Source organism: Engystomops pustulosus, chromosome 4 (assembly GCF_040894005.1).
Source record: "Engystomops pustulosus chromosome 4, aEngPut4.maternal, whole genome shotgun sequence".
NCBI lineage: Eukaryota > Metazoa > Chordata > Amphibia > Anura > Leptodactylidae > Engystomops > Engystomops pustulosus.
Window position 1 is genome coordinate 195,076,650 of NC_092414.1, and position 17,306 is coordinate 195,093,955.

A 17,306-nucleotide genomic window follows, 5' to 3' on the forward strand; every position below is an offset into this window, starting at 1 on the left:
TCAAAGGGGACCTGACCCCAAAGTGGCTGTAAAATGAGGGTAGAAAGGGGTAGAGGGCAGCAAAATAATGACAGGACAATTGGCCTGCAAAAAATGGGGCAAGGAAAGTACTTAAAATAATAACATATAATATAAAAGTAAAATAAATAGGTAAATAAAACCCCCAATTGGTATGGTTCTACACATGCAGTTACTGTCATTGTGTTATTAGATGGTATAAGTACACACACAGTTTTTGTCACTGCCCTAAAAAGGGCAATTGTTTAAAATTTCTAGCTGTCTTTCAATAAAGCAGCCTTTTTTTCTTATCTACCTGCCCTGAAAAGGGCAATTTCCTACATTTTTCTAAGTCCCTATCTAAGTCCCTCCAGCTGCAGCATCTCGCTAGATCTCTCCTGGATATAATGGTGGTGGGACATGTGACCACTCCTCTTATACATCAGGGTCACGTATCCCGCATGGCCAATCACAGCATTGCCTACAATGGGCATGACTGTGGTTGCTAGGGGCTAAAAGCTGGTTGATTGGCTGTTCTGGCAGAAGTCTGTGTTCAAGTTTGGGGTCCCGACCCCACGGTGTTCTGAATGAATTGGAACAGTGCAGTTTGGGTTCTCTCAACACTAAGCAGGACGTGTTGTGGGCTGTAGAAATTGAAGTCCCATGGAGGCCAACGGGGACACCGGAAAAAGTAGCGAGCCACTATGGTAAAACCCTTAGGAATCACGTATGCATCCAGTGTCATGGTTTTGGCCCTTATTTACTGTGACATAGATGCCATATTTGTTGTGTTATTAGCCTGGAGTCACATCATTATATCTTGTGTCTACAGAATGGATGTGAATGTCCCCCAGAGGTGATCCGCCATGAAGTGACCCCTCACACCCCGCTCCGGCGCAGCCATAGCCTCATGCCCCAGCTCATCAAGAAACCTACATCCAGCATTTGTGCATTGAAGAGCGGATATTGTGTCAAGCAAGGAAATATGGTAAAGACATCTATATAGCAGTGACCAGCCCCTCCCCCAAAATGTTCAATCTATCCTATACCTCCTGTTTGAGTCGATGTGTATTATTGTTTAGGCTTTAGATTGCAGTAGCATTAGGTTATCTGTGGTTTCTGTCTTGTATCAACTTTATATTAATATTATGTGTGCACCATATGGCAGTATTATGTAACAACTTCTGCATCCCTGTTTTGGAGATTGGGCAAACATCCTATTTCCTCATATAAGACAGTGATGGCTGAAATCAGGATCCACATTTCAGCTTTGTAGTCTTCATTGGCTATACTATATCACTAGTGTGCACTCTATGTTACCATTATCTAGGCACAGTATTTTACACTCTATGGTGGTATTATTTTGATACTGTATAAAAGTTTGTCATCATTATTCTTTGCACTGTATGGCAATGTTATTTTGGCAATGTACAGCAGTTTTATCTTAGGACAGGGTGAGTTTATTGTAGCATTGCACGGTAGTATTATATCAGTGTTATCAATAACATGGGTACTGTATTACATAACAAGTATTATTAAATAAAACTGTAAGACACTATTATTTAGTGGATATTACTAATAAGCCCCATAAGGCTGTATTATTTTAGCTCCATATTATTTCTCTCTATATGGAGGTATTATTTTTAGCACTGCAAGGCAGAATTATTTTAGTGGATATTACTATTAAGCTCCATGTAGAATCATTATTTTAGTTCCATATTATTTTACCTCCATATGGAGGTATCATTTTTAATACTTTAAGGAAGAATTATTTTAGTGTATGTTACTGTTATGCTCTACATGGCTGTATTATTTTACCTCCATATGGCAATATTACTTTAATGGATATTACTTTTAAGCTCAATATGACAGTATTATATTAGTGAATATTACTATTACTCTCCATATGGCTGTATTATTTTAGCCCCATATAGCTGTATTATTTAATGGATATTACTTTTAAGCTCAATATGACAGTATTATATTAGTGGATATTACTATTACTCTCCATATGGCTGTATTATTTTAGCCCCATATAGCTGTATTATTTAATGTATATTTCTTTTAAGCTCAATATGACAGTATTATATTAGTAGATATTACTATTACTCTCCATATGGCTGTATTATTTTAGCCCCATATGGCAGTATTATTTAATGGATATTACTTTTAAGCTCAATATGACAGTATTATATTAGTGGATATTACTATTACTCTCCATATGGCTGTATTATTTTAGCCAGTGTTGGACTGGCCCACCAGAGTCCCAGGGGATCCTCTGGTGGGCCCAGGCCCTAACCCAGTACTGGATCCCAGAGATACAGTAGAAGACAACCCAATTTGGAGAATTCTAGAGTCTGTTTTCTAGAAGTTAATGGAGGGTGGGCCCAAGGAACCCCATATGGCAGTATTATTTAATGGATATTACTTTTAAGCTCAATATGACAGCATTATGTTAGTGGATATTGCTATCACTCTCCCTATTGCTGCATTATTTTAGTGGATGCTACTATTAAGCCCCATATGGTAGTATTATTTCAGCACTGTAGGGCAGTAATAAGTCAGTGGATATTACTATTTAGCTCCATGTGGTGGTATTATTCTAGCAGTGTAAGGCGCAGTAAGGTAACGTGGGGTCACGCATATCGTGGCTGGCGAGTCATTCTCAGCTTATAGGAAGTGAAAGTGAGCGGGTTGGATATGATTATTATTATTCATGAGCAGTAGCTCAGCTATGGCGGTAATATACATGACTGAATGTTACACCGCGCTTGTAGTTTTGCAGGTCACATTCCCTCACCGGAAGATTCCCTCCCTTTTCCCAATGTAATATCAGGCTGTAAAACAAATTACGGTATTCCGTCCCGTACAGATCAAGTCACACGATTTACAATAATTGTAATACGTTACGATTGTGTCTGAACCAGTATGGCGCATAGGAAATTCTGTTTAGGGGAGTTTAGGGGAGGGGTATAGTATAAATATTGTGCGCTGTTTTTGGATTTTTACCCGCCCGCGCCAATGTTTACCTCAGTTAGCTCTATGGGAAAGCAGCGATCCGTGTATTTTACAAGCTGGCTTTGTACAGCGCTACACAATGTGCAGCCTCGTCTGGGGTGTAATTACAGGATGACTGTAATTAAAAAAAAAATAAAGAGGTCTCATTTACATTGGAATGTTAATGACACCCTTTGTGGGTGATTATAGCTGCTGAAATATTCCATTCATTAGCTTTAGCGCTGAGGGCGAGCGGCCAGGTATTTTCAGTGACACCGCCCTTCAGCCCAGGTGAGCGTGCGGTCATGAGATCCGATATAAAGAAACTTCAAAGCCGCACTGTGTGGCATGGATCAAACAGCTTATGGGAGCCACCTACCTGCCAACGGGGGTGGTAGTACATAGAAGATACTTACACACATATACTGATAAGGGCTTATATGATAGGATTTCAGATTATGTGAAGACATTTTGACAGGCTCCTATTAGGACATTAAGAGCAGGGCTGGCGCCAGCACTGGGCATGCTGGGGCAAGTGCCAGGACCCAGAGCTGCTGGGGGGGGCCCACATAAGGCTATACATAAGGAATCCATCGTGGTAAGGGGGGCTGTATATAATAAATCCATAGTTTATGAGGGGGGACTATATAAAATAACCATGAGGAGGCTGTTTGGTATGATAAACTAGGGAATATTTTAGGACTGGAGACTTTTTTCGTTTCCGAATTTCAAATGCTTCCATGTGAGTTCACTGCAAAGGGGCCCACCTAGGCTCTATCGCCCAGGGACCTACTGAAACCTGGATCCGACCCTGATTAAGAGTTCTTATTTCTCCACCCACACACAGGGACTGGCAGCGACAATCCCGATCACAGTGATTGGCAGTGAGAGTCCTGATTACTCTGCCCATACACTGTGATTGACAGTGAGAGGCCTGATTACCCCACCCACACACAGTGATTGGCAGTGAGAATCCTGATTACCCCGCCCACACACAGTGATCGGCAGTGAGAGCCCTGATTACTCTGCCCACACACAGTGATTGGCAGTGAGAGGCCTGATTTCCCCACCTACACCGTGATTGGCAGTGAGAGGCCTGATTACTCCACCCACTTGCACTGATTGGCAGTAAAGCAACACCCTCCATTGTCATCGCAGATGAGGGAATCGTCAATGAGCTCTATAGTTATTGCCGAATCACCTAGGCCAATAGACAGTCTTTCCGTAAACGTATCATGCGGGGGTGTACGTATGACATATATGTGTCAGTTGTGGCTTTGGAAGGGTGCGCCTAATGTCAGCCCCTCCCCTCTTCTTTCCTCTCTGGTTTTCGTGGTTATTGGGCAGATACAAAGCCGGAGCTGTGAAAAAAAAAATCTATCATAGAGGGTGAGAGGTGACATGTAAAAGGGGTGTTACTCTCTGTGTGATTTACCAAATGATGATTTTATTTTTATTTTTCAGAGAAAGAACTGGAAAAGAAGGTTTTTCGTCTTGAACCCCTTTAATATTAGCTACTACAAATGTGAAACGGTAATTCCTTCTTCTTTATGGAAAGTATTATGCAGAAAAGTCTAATGGGGACCCATAGAAAAATTCTGTACATACCTCAGTAACCTTCAACCTAGGACATAAGGGTCAAGCTCTTGTGACCCCTTGGCCAACCATATTTTGTTTTTTACTTTCTGGGTCAGTAGTTGAGCCATTAGTAAATCATATGGCACCTATAGGAATTTAGAGTCAAATGAAGCTTGTCTTTAGGGCTCACCAGAGACGGGGCCTAAAAGGATTCCCATATAACAAAGCAGATGTACATTGCCTTTAAGGAAGGATGTTAGCTTTCCGAAATTTTAGTTTTATCTATATTTCAGCGCCCATTTCTGATGACGTATTCTTCTCATTAGGATCGAGAACCTCTGCGCTGTATACTTCTTAGGGATATACTGAAGACACATGAATGTCTTGTCAAATCTGGGTAAGTAATGATGATCTTCTGGTTTAAAGTAGGATTATCTAAAAGGGGTTGTCCATAGGTTGAAAAACATGGCTGCTCTTTACCGAAAACAGCTCCTTTCCTGACCTGTGTGGTATAGCAACTAAGCTCCATTTCTATACAGCTGAGCTGCAATACCAGCACAAACCATGGGCAGGTGTGGCGCTGTTTATGGAAGGAATCAGCCCTGTTTTTCAACCCTCAAGGGGAACTTGTTCATTTAACTTCCAATAGGACCTTGACAACCAAATCACTTGAACAAAAATGTCCATATAATTTTTATTTTTGTCAGCAACTGCTGTGCAGCTCTATGTGTCCCCAAAGTAACAGACTACAAACACATCCTGTGTAGTCTGATCCAGTCGAAGTTATATTGTCTACAGTGTCAGTCCACCACTACCAGCTCTATATGTCTCCAAGGTAACAGACTACAAACACATCCTGTGTAGTCTGATCCAGTCGTAGTTATATTGTCTACAGTGTCAGTCCACCACTACCAGCTCTATATGTCTCCAAGGTAACAGACTACAAACACATCCTGTGTAGTCTGATCCAGTCGTAGTTGTATTGTCTACAGTGTCAGTCCACTACTACCCGCTCTATATGTATCCAAGGTAACAGACTACAAACACATCCTGTGTAGTCTGATCCAGTCGTAGTTATATTGTCTACAGTGTCAGTCCACCACTACCAGCTCTATATGTCTCCAAGGTAACAGACTACAAACACATCCTGTGTAGTCTGATCCAGTCGTAGTTGTATTGTCTACAGTGTCAGTCCACTACTACCCGCTCTATATGTATCCAAGGTAACAGACTACAAACACATCCTGTGTAGTCTGATCCAGTTGTAGTTATATTGTCTACAGTGTCAGTCCACCACTACCAGCTCTATATGTCTCCAAGGTAACAGACTACAAACACATCCTGTGTAGTCTGATCCAGTCGTAGTTGTATTGTCTACAGTGTCAGTCCACTACTACCCGCTCTATATGTATCCAAGGTAACAGACTACAAACACATCCTGTGTAGTGTGATCCAGTTGTAGTTATATTGTCTACAGTGTCAGTCCACTATTACCTGCTCTATATGTATCCAAGGTAACAGACTACAAACACATCCTGTGTGGTCTGATCTAGTCGTAGTTTTATTGTCTACAGTGTCAATCCACTACTACCAGCTCTATATGTCTCCAAGGTAACAGACTACAAACGCATCCTGTGTAGTCTGATCCAGGTGTAGTTATATTGTCTACAGTGTCAGTCCACTACTACCCGCTCTATATGTATCCCCAAGGTAACAGACTACAAACGCATCCTGTGTAGTCTGATCCAGTCGTAGTTGTATTGTGTACAGTATCAGTCCACTACTACTTAGTAATGGAGTGGACTCATAATTGTGATTGTACATATTAGTCACATGCAAGGTTTGACGCTTAAAGGGGTCTTACCATTTCAGCAAATGAATGTTATTGTTTTTATGATAAAAAGTTATACGATTTCCCAATATACTTTCTCTATCAATTCTTAACGGTTTTCTAGATCTCTGCTTGCTGTCATTCTATGGAAAGCTTGTAATGTTTACTACTAGTGGACAGAAATCATGGTCACACAGGTGCAGGGTTCATTAGTATCATAGAGAGTAATCAGAGCTGTGTGATATAACGAGCCGTGCACCTGTGTGACCATGGTCAGATTTCTGTCCTCTAGTAGTAAACATAGAAGCTTTCCATAGAATGACAGCAAGCAGAGATCTAGAAAACTGTGAGGAATTGATACAGAAAGTATATTGGAAAATTGTATAACTTTTTATCATTAAAAAAATAACATTAATTAATAATAAGGGGATAGGTCACAAAGGTAGAGGTCATAAGTGACTCAAGGTATGAATGTGGCCCTGTCCCGGATTCTGCAGTGGGTCCAGGTCCTGGAGGGTGAGGTTCTGGGCGCGTTCACACGTTGCGCTATCGTCGCGTTCATAACGCGACGCTAGTGCACAGTGGGCGCGGCTCGGGCCGATCGAATATGCGTTTCCCGGGAAACGCATGCGATTGATAACCTGATCGCATGCGTTTCTCTGGAAACGCATATGCGATCGCCCCAAACTCCGCCCCCTGTGCGCTAGCGTCGCGTTATGAACGCGGTTCTAGCGGAACGTGTGAACGCGCCCTCTGCCTCCTTTGATGTGCACTTCTCATGCTTATCTTTTGTATGCTTATATTAGTTCACCCTAGATAATAACTAAAGATTGATAAGGATGTGAGCCTCCTGATGGGTGCAGAGAGCTGTGCACAGCTGTGACAGCAGAGGAAACCGCAGCACAGGATGTCTCTATCTCAGCTTCCTCACCTTTCTCTACCACTCACGCTCCAAACCATCAGCGATGTGATAGACCGCCGGCCACACCTAACGTCCACACTGTGACCCTCTTATCAGTCTCATCACACGCGTCACCAGGCTTATGGCACAGCATCCTGGGCTCAAACCTTCACACGTATCACACATTTCACAGCAGCGCCCTAGAAACAACACATTTCTGCAGCCCTAAACTTGTCACCTGCATTTGTCGCTCTCTGTACTTTTAGTCTATTAATATTCTAATTAAGCACCATATTGTTTTTACAAATTTCTCTGTCTGGTGGGATCAGTCACATGATGCCTCAGTACAGCATCACATAGGCAGCTGGAGGCAGTGCCATTTGTGCTTGCTGGGAGGACAGTGTTGTTTTATTTTCTAGAATCCTCTAAAGAACAAAGAGTAGTAGGGAATCTTCAAAAATTCCCTAGCTTATTATGCCAAACAGCCCCCTCATGGTTATATTATATACAGCCCCCACATGGTTATATTATATACAGCCCCCTCATGGTTATATTATATACAGCCCCCTCATGGTTATATTATATACAGCCCCCTCATGGTTATATTATATACAGCCCCCTCGTGGTTATATTATATACAGCCTCTTCATGGATATATTATATACAGCCCCCACATGGTTAAATTATATACAGCCCCTTCATGGATATATTATATACAGCCCCCACATGGTTAAATTATATACAGCCTCTTCATGGATATATTATATACAGCCCCCACATGGTTAAATTATATACAGCCCCTTCATGGTTAAATTATATACAGCCTCTTCATGGATATATTATATACAGCCCCTTCATGTTTATATTATATACAGCCTCTTCATGGGTATTTTATATACAGCCCCCTCATGGTTATATTATATACAGCCTCTTCATGGGTATTTTATATACAGCCCCCTCATGGTTATATTATATACAGCCTCTTCATGGATATATTATATACAGCCTCTTCATGGATATATTATATACAGCCCCTTCATGGTTATATTATATACAGCCCTCACGTGGTTAAATTATATACAGCCCCTTCATGGCTATATTATATACAGCCTCCTCATGGTTATATTATATACAGCCCCCTCATGGTTATATTATATACAGCCCCCTCATGGTTATGTTATATACAGCCCCTCATGGTTATATTATATACAGCCTCCTCATGGCTATATTATATACAGCCTCCTCATGGTTATATTATATACAGCCCCTTCATGGTTATATTATATACAGCCTCCTCATGGTTATATTATATACAGCCCCCTCATGGATATATTATATACAGCCCCCTCATGGTTATATTATATACAGCCCCCTCATGGTTATATTATATACAGCCCCCTCATGGTTATTTTATATACAGCCTCCTCATGGTTATATTATATACAGCCCCCTCATGGTTATATTATATACAGCCCCCTCATGGTTATATTATATACAGCCCCCTCATGGTTATATTATATACAGCCTCCTCATGGTTATATTATATACAGCCCCCTCATGGTTATATTATATACAGCCCCCTCATGGTTATATTATATACAGCCTCCTCATGGTTATATTATATACAGTCCCCTCATGGTTATATTATATACAGCCCCCTCATGGTTATATTATATACAGCCTCCTCATGGTTATATTATATACAGCCCCCTCATGGTTATATTATATACAGCCCCCTCATGGTTATATTATATACAGCCCCCTCATGGTTATTTTATATACAGCCTCCTCATGGTTATATTATATACAGCCCCCTCATGGTTATATTATATACAGCCCCCTCATGGTTATATTATATACAGCCCCCTCATGGTTATATTATATACAGCCTCCTCATGGTTATATTATATACAGCCCCCTCATGGTTATATTATATACAGCCCCCTCATGGTTATATTATATACAGCCCCCTCATGGTTATTTTATATACAGCCTCCTCATGGTTATATTATATACAGCCTCCTCATGGGTATTTTATATACAGCCCCCTCTTGGATATTTGAAATACAGCTCCCTCATGGTTATTTTATATACAGCCCCCACATGGTTATATTATATACAGCCTCCTCATGGTTATATTATATACAGCCTCCTCATGGATATATTATATACAGCCCCCTCGTGGTTATATTATATACAGCCCCTCCATGGTTATATTATATACAGCCTCCTCATGGTTATATTATATACAGCCCCTCCATGGTTATTTTATATACAGCCTCCTCATGGTTATATTATATACAGCCCCCTCATGGTTATATTATATACAGCCTCCTCATGGTTATATTATATACAGCCCCCTCATGGATATTTTATATACAGCCCCTTCATGGTTATATTATATACAGCCCCCACATGGATATATTATATACAGCCCCCACATGGATTTTTATATACAGCCCCCTCGTGGTTATATTATATACAGCCCCCACATGGATATATTATATACAGCTCCCACATGGATTTATTATATACAGCCCCCTCGTGGTTATATTATATACAGCCCCCTCATGGATATTTTATTTAAAGCCCTCCTCACATCCTATGGATTCATTAGTTACAGCCCCCTCACCCCATGGATACCTTATGTATAGTCTTATGTGGGCCCCTACAGCAGCCCTGGGCCCGGCACTTGCCCAGGTACGCCCAATGCTGGCTCCGGCCCTGATTAAAAGGCTGACTATGATGCCAAGAGTCCGGGTCGTGGGGCAGTGTTCATATAGCATAACTGAATACGGCATGTGAAGGGGGTCTACACCCTGTGAAGAGTCGTTGTGGTACAGCCTGGATAGGTGCATCATCGAAGGGGGGGGGGGGGGGTCACAAAGAGATCACATGGCTCAGCTGAAGAGATATTCCCAGGAATATACTAAACTAACCATATAAAAATATGCTCATACCTCTAAACTTTTGCTGCAGCTGAAATATTCTTTGCCCTAGACCACGCCTTCTGTTCCACCCCCACACATTATATACCCCATATATATTGTACCCCCATTTTCATTGTTCCTTTTTCAGCTCCCCCTCAAATTGTACCCCTCTTCCAAATGTTGTGCCCCCCAGCTTTCTCTTATTATCTCTTATTATTTCTCTTATTATTATTATCCAGAACACTTGTGAGGTAAGGTAATATTGTCTGATATATACTCCCAGGATCCTTTATTTTTCAGAAACAAAAGGGAAAATTACATCTCTAAAGACCCAACAAGTAAAAGATTAGGGGATCTAATTTTTTTATATGTGTGGAACATGGCCGCCATCTTGAATTCTGCCATATTGGATCATGTGCAAGTTTTTGCCCAATTCTTCTAAACATAAAGGAAATTTACCATCAAAACCCATTATAATAAACCTGGGACATTACTCCTAGATCCATGCACTGTGACTGTGGTAATCTTCTTATATTTGTTATCCATGGCCTCCTTTCTTTTAAAATCAATTTTTAAAATTATGCTCATGAGACATAAGGGCTCCTGTGGGTGTTACCAGAGCCCCTCTGTGCTGTAGCTTCACATGCTATTACAATGAGCAGAGCAGCTTTCCCCACCCCCTGTACTTCCTGCTGCTTGATCACACAGGCATGTAAGGGAGGAGGGAGAGAGCAGAGGGGTGGCAGATTTTCTGCTCATTGTAACAGCCTTTGAATCTGCAGCACTGAGGGGCTCTGGTAATGCTCCCAGAGCCCTTCAGGCTCATAAGCATAATTGTAAAATATGATTTTAGAAGGCAGGAGGCCATGGATAACAAATATAAGAAGATTACCACAGTCCCGGTGCCTGGATCTATGAGTAATGTCCCTGGTTTATCATGATGGTAGATTTCCTTTAACTATACATTATATAGCCATAGGATGTGCTATACTTGGTGGGCGTCCCACTTAGAATGGGAAGATCCCTTTAATACATGTATACTAGGTAGAACTGAATTTATCTGACTTTATCCTGAAGCCCACCCTCCATCCACATTGCACTTTGGCACGTCAACTTTTCATCCAATCAGAATGATCTCTTATTGCCATATGTAACACCTCCGGAATCAATACACATCTGCACAGTCACCTATGTTATTGTCACATTACATCCTGTCCATGCAAGACACGAGAGCGGCCACTGCATGTGACAGCCAAGTACAATATTATACATCAGCTCCCCCTGGTGGCAGGTTATGTGAATTACATGTAGAGATCACTCATCTCTCTTTTTTTTTTTTTTAATGCAAAGTGTGAAATTTTAAAGGAACGCTCCACTCACAGCGGATTCACTGAATTATTCCTTAATTTTATTACATTTTTACAGGGCAAATATACTTTTATAACAGACACATTTTTCTAATAAATATTTAATATGTTTCTTTCAAGTGATGTAAAATATAGAAACCTAACTAATAAAGTATCCCAAACAACTTTATGGATTTCTACAGCATGATGCTATTACCAGAAAACATGTCCGGACCTAGGACCGGCTTATTATATAGATGACATTATTTTTGCAAGATGAACAATCTGATCTGTTTTTCATGCTATGACACAATGTGGGGCAGATTTACTTACCCGGTCCATTCGCGATCCAGCGGCGCGTTCTTTGTGGAGGATTTGGGTCTGGCCGGGAGGTAGTTCCTCCGACGTCCACTAGATGTCGCTGCTGCGCTGAAGTTCGTCGGAATGCACTGAAGTTCACCAAGCCAAGCCGGGTGAAGGTAAGCGCGTGTCAAGCGACCCTTTTTTTTTTTTTTTTAATGCTGCGGTTTTTCCGAATCCGTGAGGTTTTCGTAGGCCACGCCTCCAATTTCCGTTGCGTGCACACCGGCGCCGATGCGCCACAATCCGATCGCGTGCACCAAAACCCTGGGGCAATTCAGGGAAAATCGGGGCAAAACGGAAATATTTGCGTAACCCGCCGGAAAAACGCGGTTCGGGCCCTTAGTAAATGACCCCCATTGTAACAAATTATCAGTAAAAGCTCTCAACAGGTTTTTAGCCACAGAAAATGGTCCCATTCACTGACAACTGGCAGAGAACTTTAAATTGTAATATGCGCTGCCTTCCAGTTTTTTCAAAAAGTTATCAAACTTTTTCTTGTACAGTTTTAACCATTAAAGGAAATTTACCATCATATTCCATCATAATAAACCAGGCAACACGATGCTCCAGTGACGTCATTGGGGAGCAGCGATCCGTCCAAATGACAGCCTCAGATCATCAGAAGACCCAAGGCTGTTTCGTGTTAACCCATTCATTACAATGTGCTATCAGCACATTGTAATAAATGAGGAGGAAAATCCCCATATACTGCCATATGGCAGTACAGGCAGTCCCCGGGTTACGTACAAGATAGGGTCTGGAGGTTTGTTCTTAAGTTGAATTTGTATGTAAGTCGAAACTGTATATTTTATAATTGTAGATCCAGACAAAAAAAATTTTGGCCCCAGTGACAATTGTGGTTTAAACATTTTTTGCTGTAATGGGACCAAGGATTATCAATAATGCTTCATTACAGACACCTTACAGCTGATCACTGCAGTCTGGGGCTATAGTAAAGCATCCAGAGAGCTTCACCAGAGGTCAGAGGGGTCTGTCTGTAACTATGGGTTGTCTGTAAGTCGGGTGTCCTTAAGTAGGGGACCGCCTGTATATGATAGGATCGATCAGACAACCTAGGGTTAAAGTACCCTAGGTAGTCTGAAAAATAGTAAAAATAAAAAAAAGTTTAAAAAAAATTATAATAAAAAAACATAAAAATTCAAATCACCCCCCCTTTCCCTAGAACTGATATAAATATAAATAAACAGTAAAAATCATAAACACATTAGGTATCGCCACATCCGAAAATGCCCGATCTATCAAAATATAATAACGTTTTTTCACTACATTTAATCCCGTAACGGAAAATAGCGCCCAAATTCGAAAATGCCACTTTTTTGCCATTTAAAAAAATTTAAAAAATTCTATAAAAAATGATCAAAAGGTTGTACAGTCCTAAAAATGATAACATTGATAACGTCATCAAAAGTCGCAAAAAACGACACCTCACACAGCTCCGTACACCAAAGTATTAAAAGTTATTAGCGCCAGAAGATGGCAAAATCCCCCCAAAAATTTTTGTACAGGAGGTTTTAATTTTTGTAAATGTATGAAAACATTATAAAACCTATACAAATTTGGTATCACCGTAATCGTACCGACCCAAAGAATAAAGTAGACATGTCATTTGGGGCGTAAAGTGAAATCTGTAATATCCAAGCCCACAAGAAAACGGCGCAAATACTTTTTTTCACCAATTTCACTGCATTTGGAATTTTTTCCCCCGCTTCCCAGTACACGGCATGGAATATTAAATACCATCGCTATGAAGTCTAATTTGTTACACAGAAAATAAGTCATAACACAGCTCTGTACATGGAAAAATAAAAAAGTTACAGATTGGTGGGGAGTGAAAAATGAAAACGAAAAAGGGCATCGGCAGGGAAGGGGTTAATTGCTAAGCTACTATTATGTTGCTTTTTTTTGTCCTGTAGATGTTGTTGAATCAGGGCTTATTTTTTGTGGGATGAATGGTAGTTTTTGATGATTTTATTCCATTTATAAATGGAATGGAGTAAAAAAAAAAACAAATTTTGACATTAATATTATATGCAGAATTGATTGGATGGGATGAATAACATGATTTATAGGACGGTCCAGTAAAGAGGTGGCTCAATTAAAATACTTTGTAAGTGAATAAAGTATATAGTAAGCTTCTTTTTCTTTTATATTTTCTATGCCATTTTTTTACGGTAGTGCGCTATTGAAATGTATAAAACACTGCAATACTTTTGCAAAGCAATGGGGGTCATTTACTAAGGGCCTGATTCGCGTTTTCCCGACGTGTTACCCGAATATTTCCGATTTGCACCGATTTTCCCTGAATTGCCCCGGGATTTTGGCGCACGCGATCGGTTTGTGGCGCATCGGCGCTGGCATGCACGCGACGGAAATGGGGGGGGGGGGGCGTGGCCAAATGGTAACCCGACGGATTCGGAAAACCCGCCGCATTTTAAAAAAATTGGTCGCACGGGCCATACTCACATGCACCACGATGAAGACGATGAACTCCGGGGCACCTCGGCGGACTTCGGCGCAGCAGCGCCACCTGGTGGACATCGGGCGCAGGACCTTCATGAATCGCCGGAAGACCCAAACGCTCGGCAGAGAAGCCGCCGCTGGAACGCGAATGGACCGGGTAAGTAAATCTGCCCCAATGTGTCTAAGCTTACTAACAAAGCTAAGACTAACAAACCTCAGTGCAGAATTTTAATGTGGACCCCCTGCACAACTTCTGCTCATACTTCCACGGACAGGGCTGGATTAAGGTAAGTGGAGGCCCCTGGACGCAACATCTGGTAGGGGCCCCCACTGAATGTAACCCAGATAGGGTGCACATTACTATTCTAAATTATCATTAATATTCTAACCCTTCTACTACTTACCGTATTTCTCGGACTATAAGGCGCACCATCAATAAATGCCTGCTAAAACGTCTAGGTTCATATATAAGGCGCACCGGATTATAAGGCGCACCTGATTATAAGGATGAATGACCAGCAGGTGGCAGACCTGTGCACAGTACAAGGCAGCTGTTGTCTGTAATTAGGTTCATATATAAGGCGCACTGGACTATAAAGCGCACCTTTGATTTCTGAGAAAATTAAAGGATTTTTTGTGCGCCTTATAGTCTGAAAAATACGGTACATGTTAGCCTAGCTTCTGGCTAGTCCTATCACCACGCCAGTCCCACGCACCACTGCTTCTCTGGGAGTCACTGTCCTAGATTGGAGGCAGTAGTGGATTATAATATAAGTGGTCTCTGCAGTAGCCCGGGGCCAAAGCCTTCCAGGGGGCCCATGACCACCCAAGCCACCCCCCTAATTTTCTACTGAGAAAAACCTTCACCCATGAAATCTTCACACATCTGTTCCTGCTCTCATTTGAAAGCAGGCAAAAAATTGGACGTATCTTCTAGGTAAATAAGTAGGACTCCAGGCATAGTGGAAAAAGTGTGGCGGACTTTATTCTATTTTCAGCTACTATATAGCCTCTCTCTGTATCCCGGCCCTGTTAAGTGTGAACCCACTTGCACCATTCCTTGGACTTAGTTGTGCTGCTTAGACTTCTCTAGATATATATTGGAGAAAGAATATCTAAAAAGCAACTCATTAGTTCTATGTAATGTAAAGACCTTGCTATAATATTGTATAACAGGTGTATACAGTGAGAAGTGATTCCGCTCCAGTGTTATATATATTTCAGTCAGAGGTCGCACTAACATTTTTCCAGAAGGGTAATAATTAGAGATGAGCGAGCACTAAAATGCTCGGGTGCTCGTTATTCGAGACGAACTTTTCCAGATGCTCGAGTGCTCGTCTCGAATAACGAGCACCATTGAAGTCAATGGGAGACCCGAGCATTTTTCAAAGGGACCATGGTTCTGGAATAAAATGTGTTATTTAATTGAAAAAGAATGTCTTCTGATAAGTGAGCAGATGTATGCAAACATCTGCAATCTATTCTTCACTGTTCCGCGCGTATATTATCTCCCGGCAAGTTATCAGATGTGAAGAACAGTGAAGAATAGAATAAAAACAGTGAACACAGGATCATTTAAGTGAAAAACGCAGTGAAAAACACAGTGAAGAATAGATTACAGATGTTCGGCACATCTGCTTACTTGTCGGGGTGATACGCTGTCCCGGGATCCGCTCCTCTTCTTCCACTGAAGTCTCCCCGTGCTGCCCGATGTCTCCCCGTGCTGCCCGATGTCTCCCCCGTGCTGCCCGATGTCTCCCCGTGCTGCCCGATGTCTCCCCTGTGCTGCCCGATGTCTCCCCGTGCTGCCCGATGTCTCCCCGTGCTGCCCGATGTCTCCCCCGTGCTGCCCGATGTCTCCCCCGTGCTGCCCGATGTCTCCCCCGCGCTGCCCGATGTCTCCCCGCGCTGCCCGATGTCTCCCCCGCGCTGCCCGATGCCTCCCCCGTGCTGCCCGATGTCTCCCCGCGCTGCCCGATGTCTCCCCCGTGCTGCCCGATGTCTCCCCGTGCTGCCCGATGTCTCCCCCGTGCTGCCCGATGTCTCCCCCGTGCTGCCCGATGTCTCCCCGTGCTGCTTGATGTCTCCCCCGTGCTGCCTGATGTCTCCCCCGTGCTGCCGATGTCTCCCCCGTGCTGCCTGATGTCTCCCCGCTGCCCGATGTCTCCACGTGCTGCCTGATGTCTCCCCGTGCTGCTTGATGTCTCCCTGCTGCTTGATGTCTCCCTGCTGCCGTTCCGCGCGTATCTTCCGACAAGTAAGCAGATGTGCCGAACATCTGTAATCTATTCTTCACTGTGTTCTTCACTGTCTTTTTCACTTAAATGATCCTGTGTTCACTGTTTTTATTCTATTCTTCATTGTTCTTCACTGTGTTTTTTTAATTAAATGCTCGATCTCGAGCAGGGGAAATACTCGTCCAAGCAACGAGCCGTTTCGAGTACCTTAATACTCGAACAAGCATCAAGCTCGGACGAGTATACTCGCTCATCTCTAGTAATAATACTCCTCTCACAATTTTTGAGGAGGAGTACGAAATTTTCACTAATAAATGTATAAATTCCAGGCTAGGGTCTAATTTGAATTCTCGGGAAAACCCCTTTAGGGCGCATTCACACCTTTTTAATGCGTTTTTGACGTATCCAAAAGCTTCACATGTTGAAGTAACATTGCATTTCAGCATATGCAATGGAAACGCAATGTTACTTCAGCATGTGATCAAGGTTGAAGCCTTTGGAATGCGTCAAAAACGCATCGCATCGTATGAATGCGCCCTCAAATAGCAAGTATGTATTAAACGAGTGGTGCACAACATTTTTATGGTGTGTTCACATATGGCGTTTTCAAACACATATGTAGCCTAAGGGTGAGGTTATTACATA

The 17,306-nt window shown here is 42.1% G+C and overlaps 1 protein-coding gene across 1 annotated transcript in view; it reads left to right on the forward strand.

Annotated features, from left to right (window-relative positions):
* PLEKHA2 (pleckstrin homology domain containing A2) overlaps positions 1-17,306 on the forward strand; it is a 70,779-nt gene that overhangs the window by 40,112 nt on the left and 13,361 nt on the right. Inside the window, exons 7-9 of the mRNA XM_072149242.1 lie at positions 830-985; positions 4,459-4,527; positions 4,899-4,969. Of these exons, the coding sequence (XP_072005343.1) occupies positions 830-985; positions 4,459-4,527; positions 4,899-4,969 (296 nt within the window). The remainder of the gene's footprint in view (positions 1-829; positions 986-4,458; positions 4,528-4,898; positions 4,970-17,306) is intronic.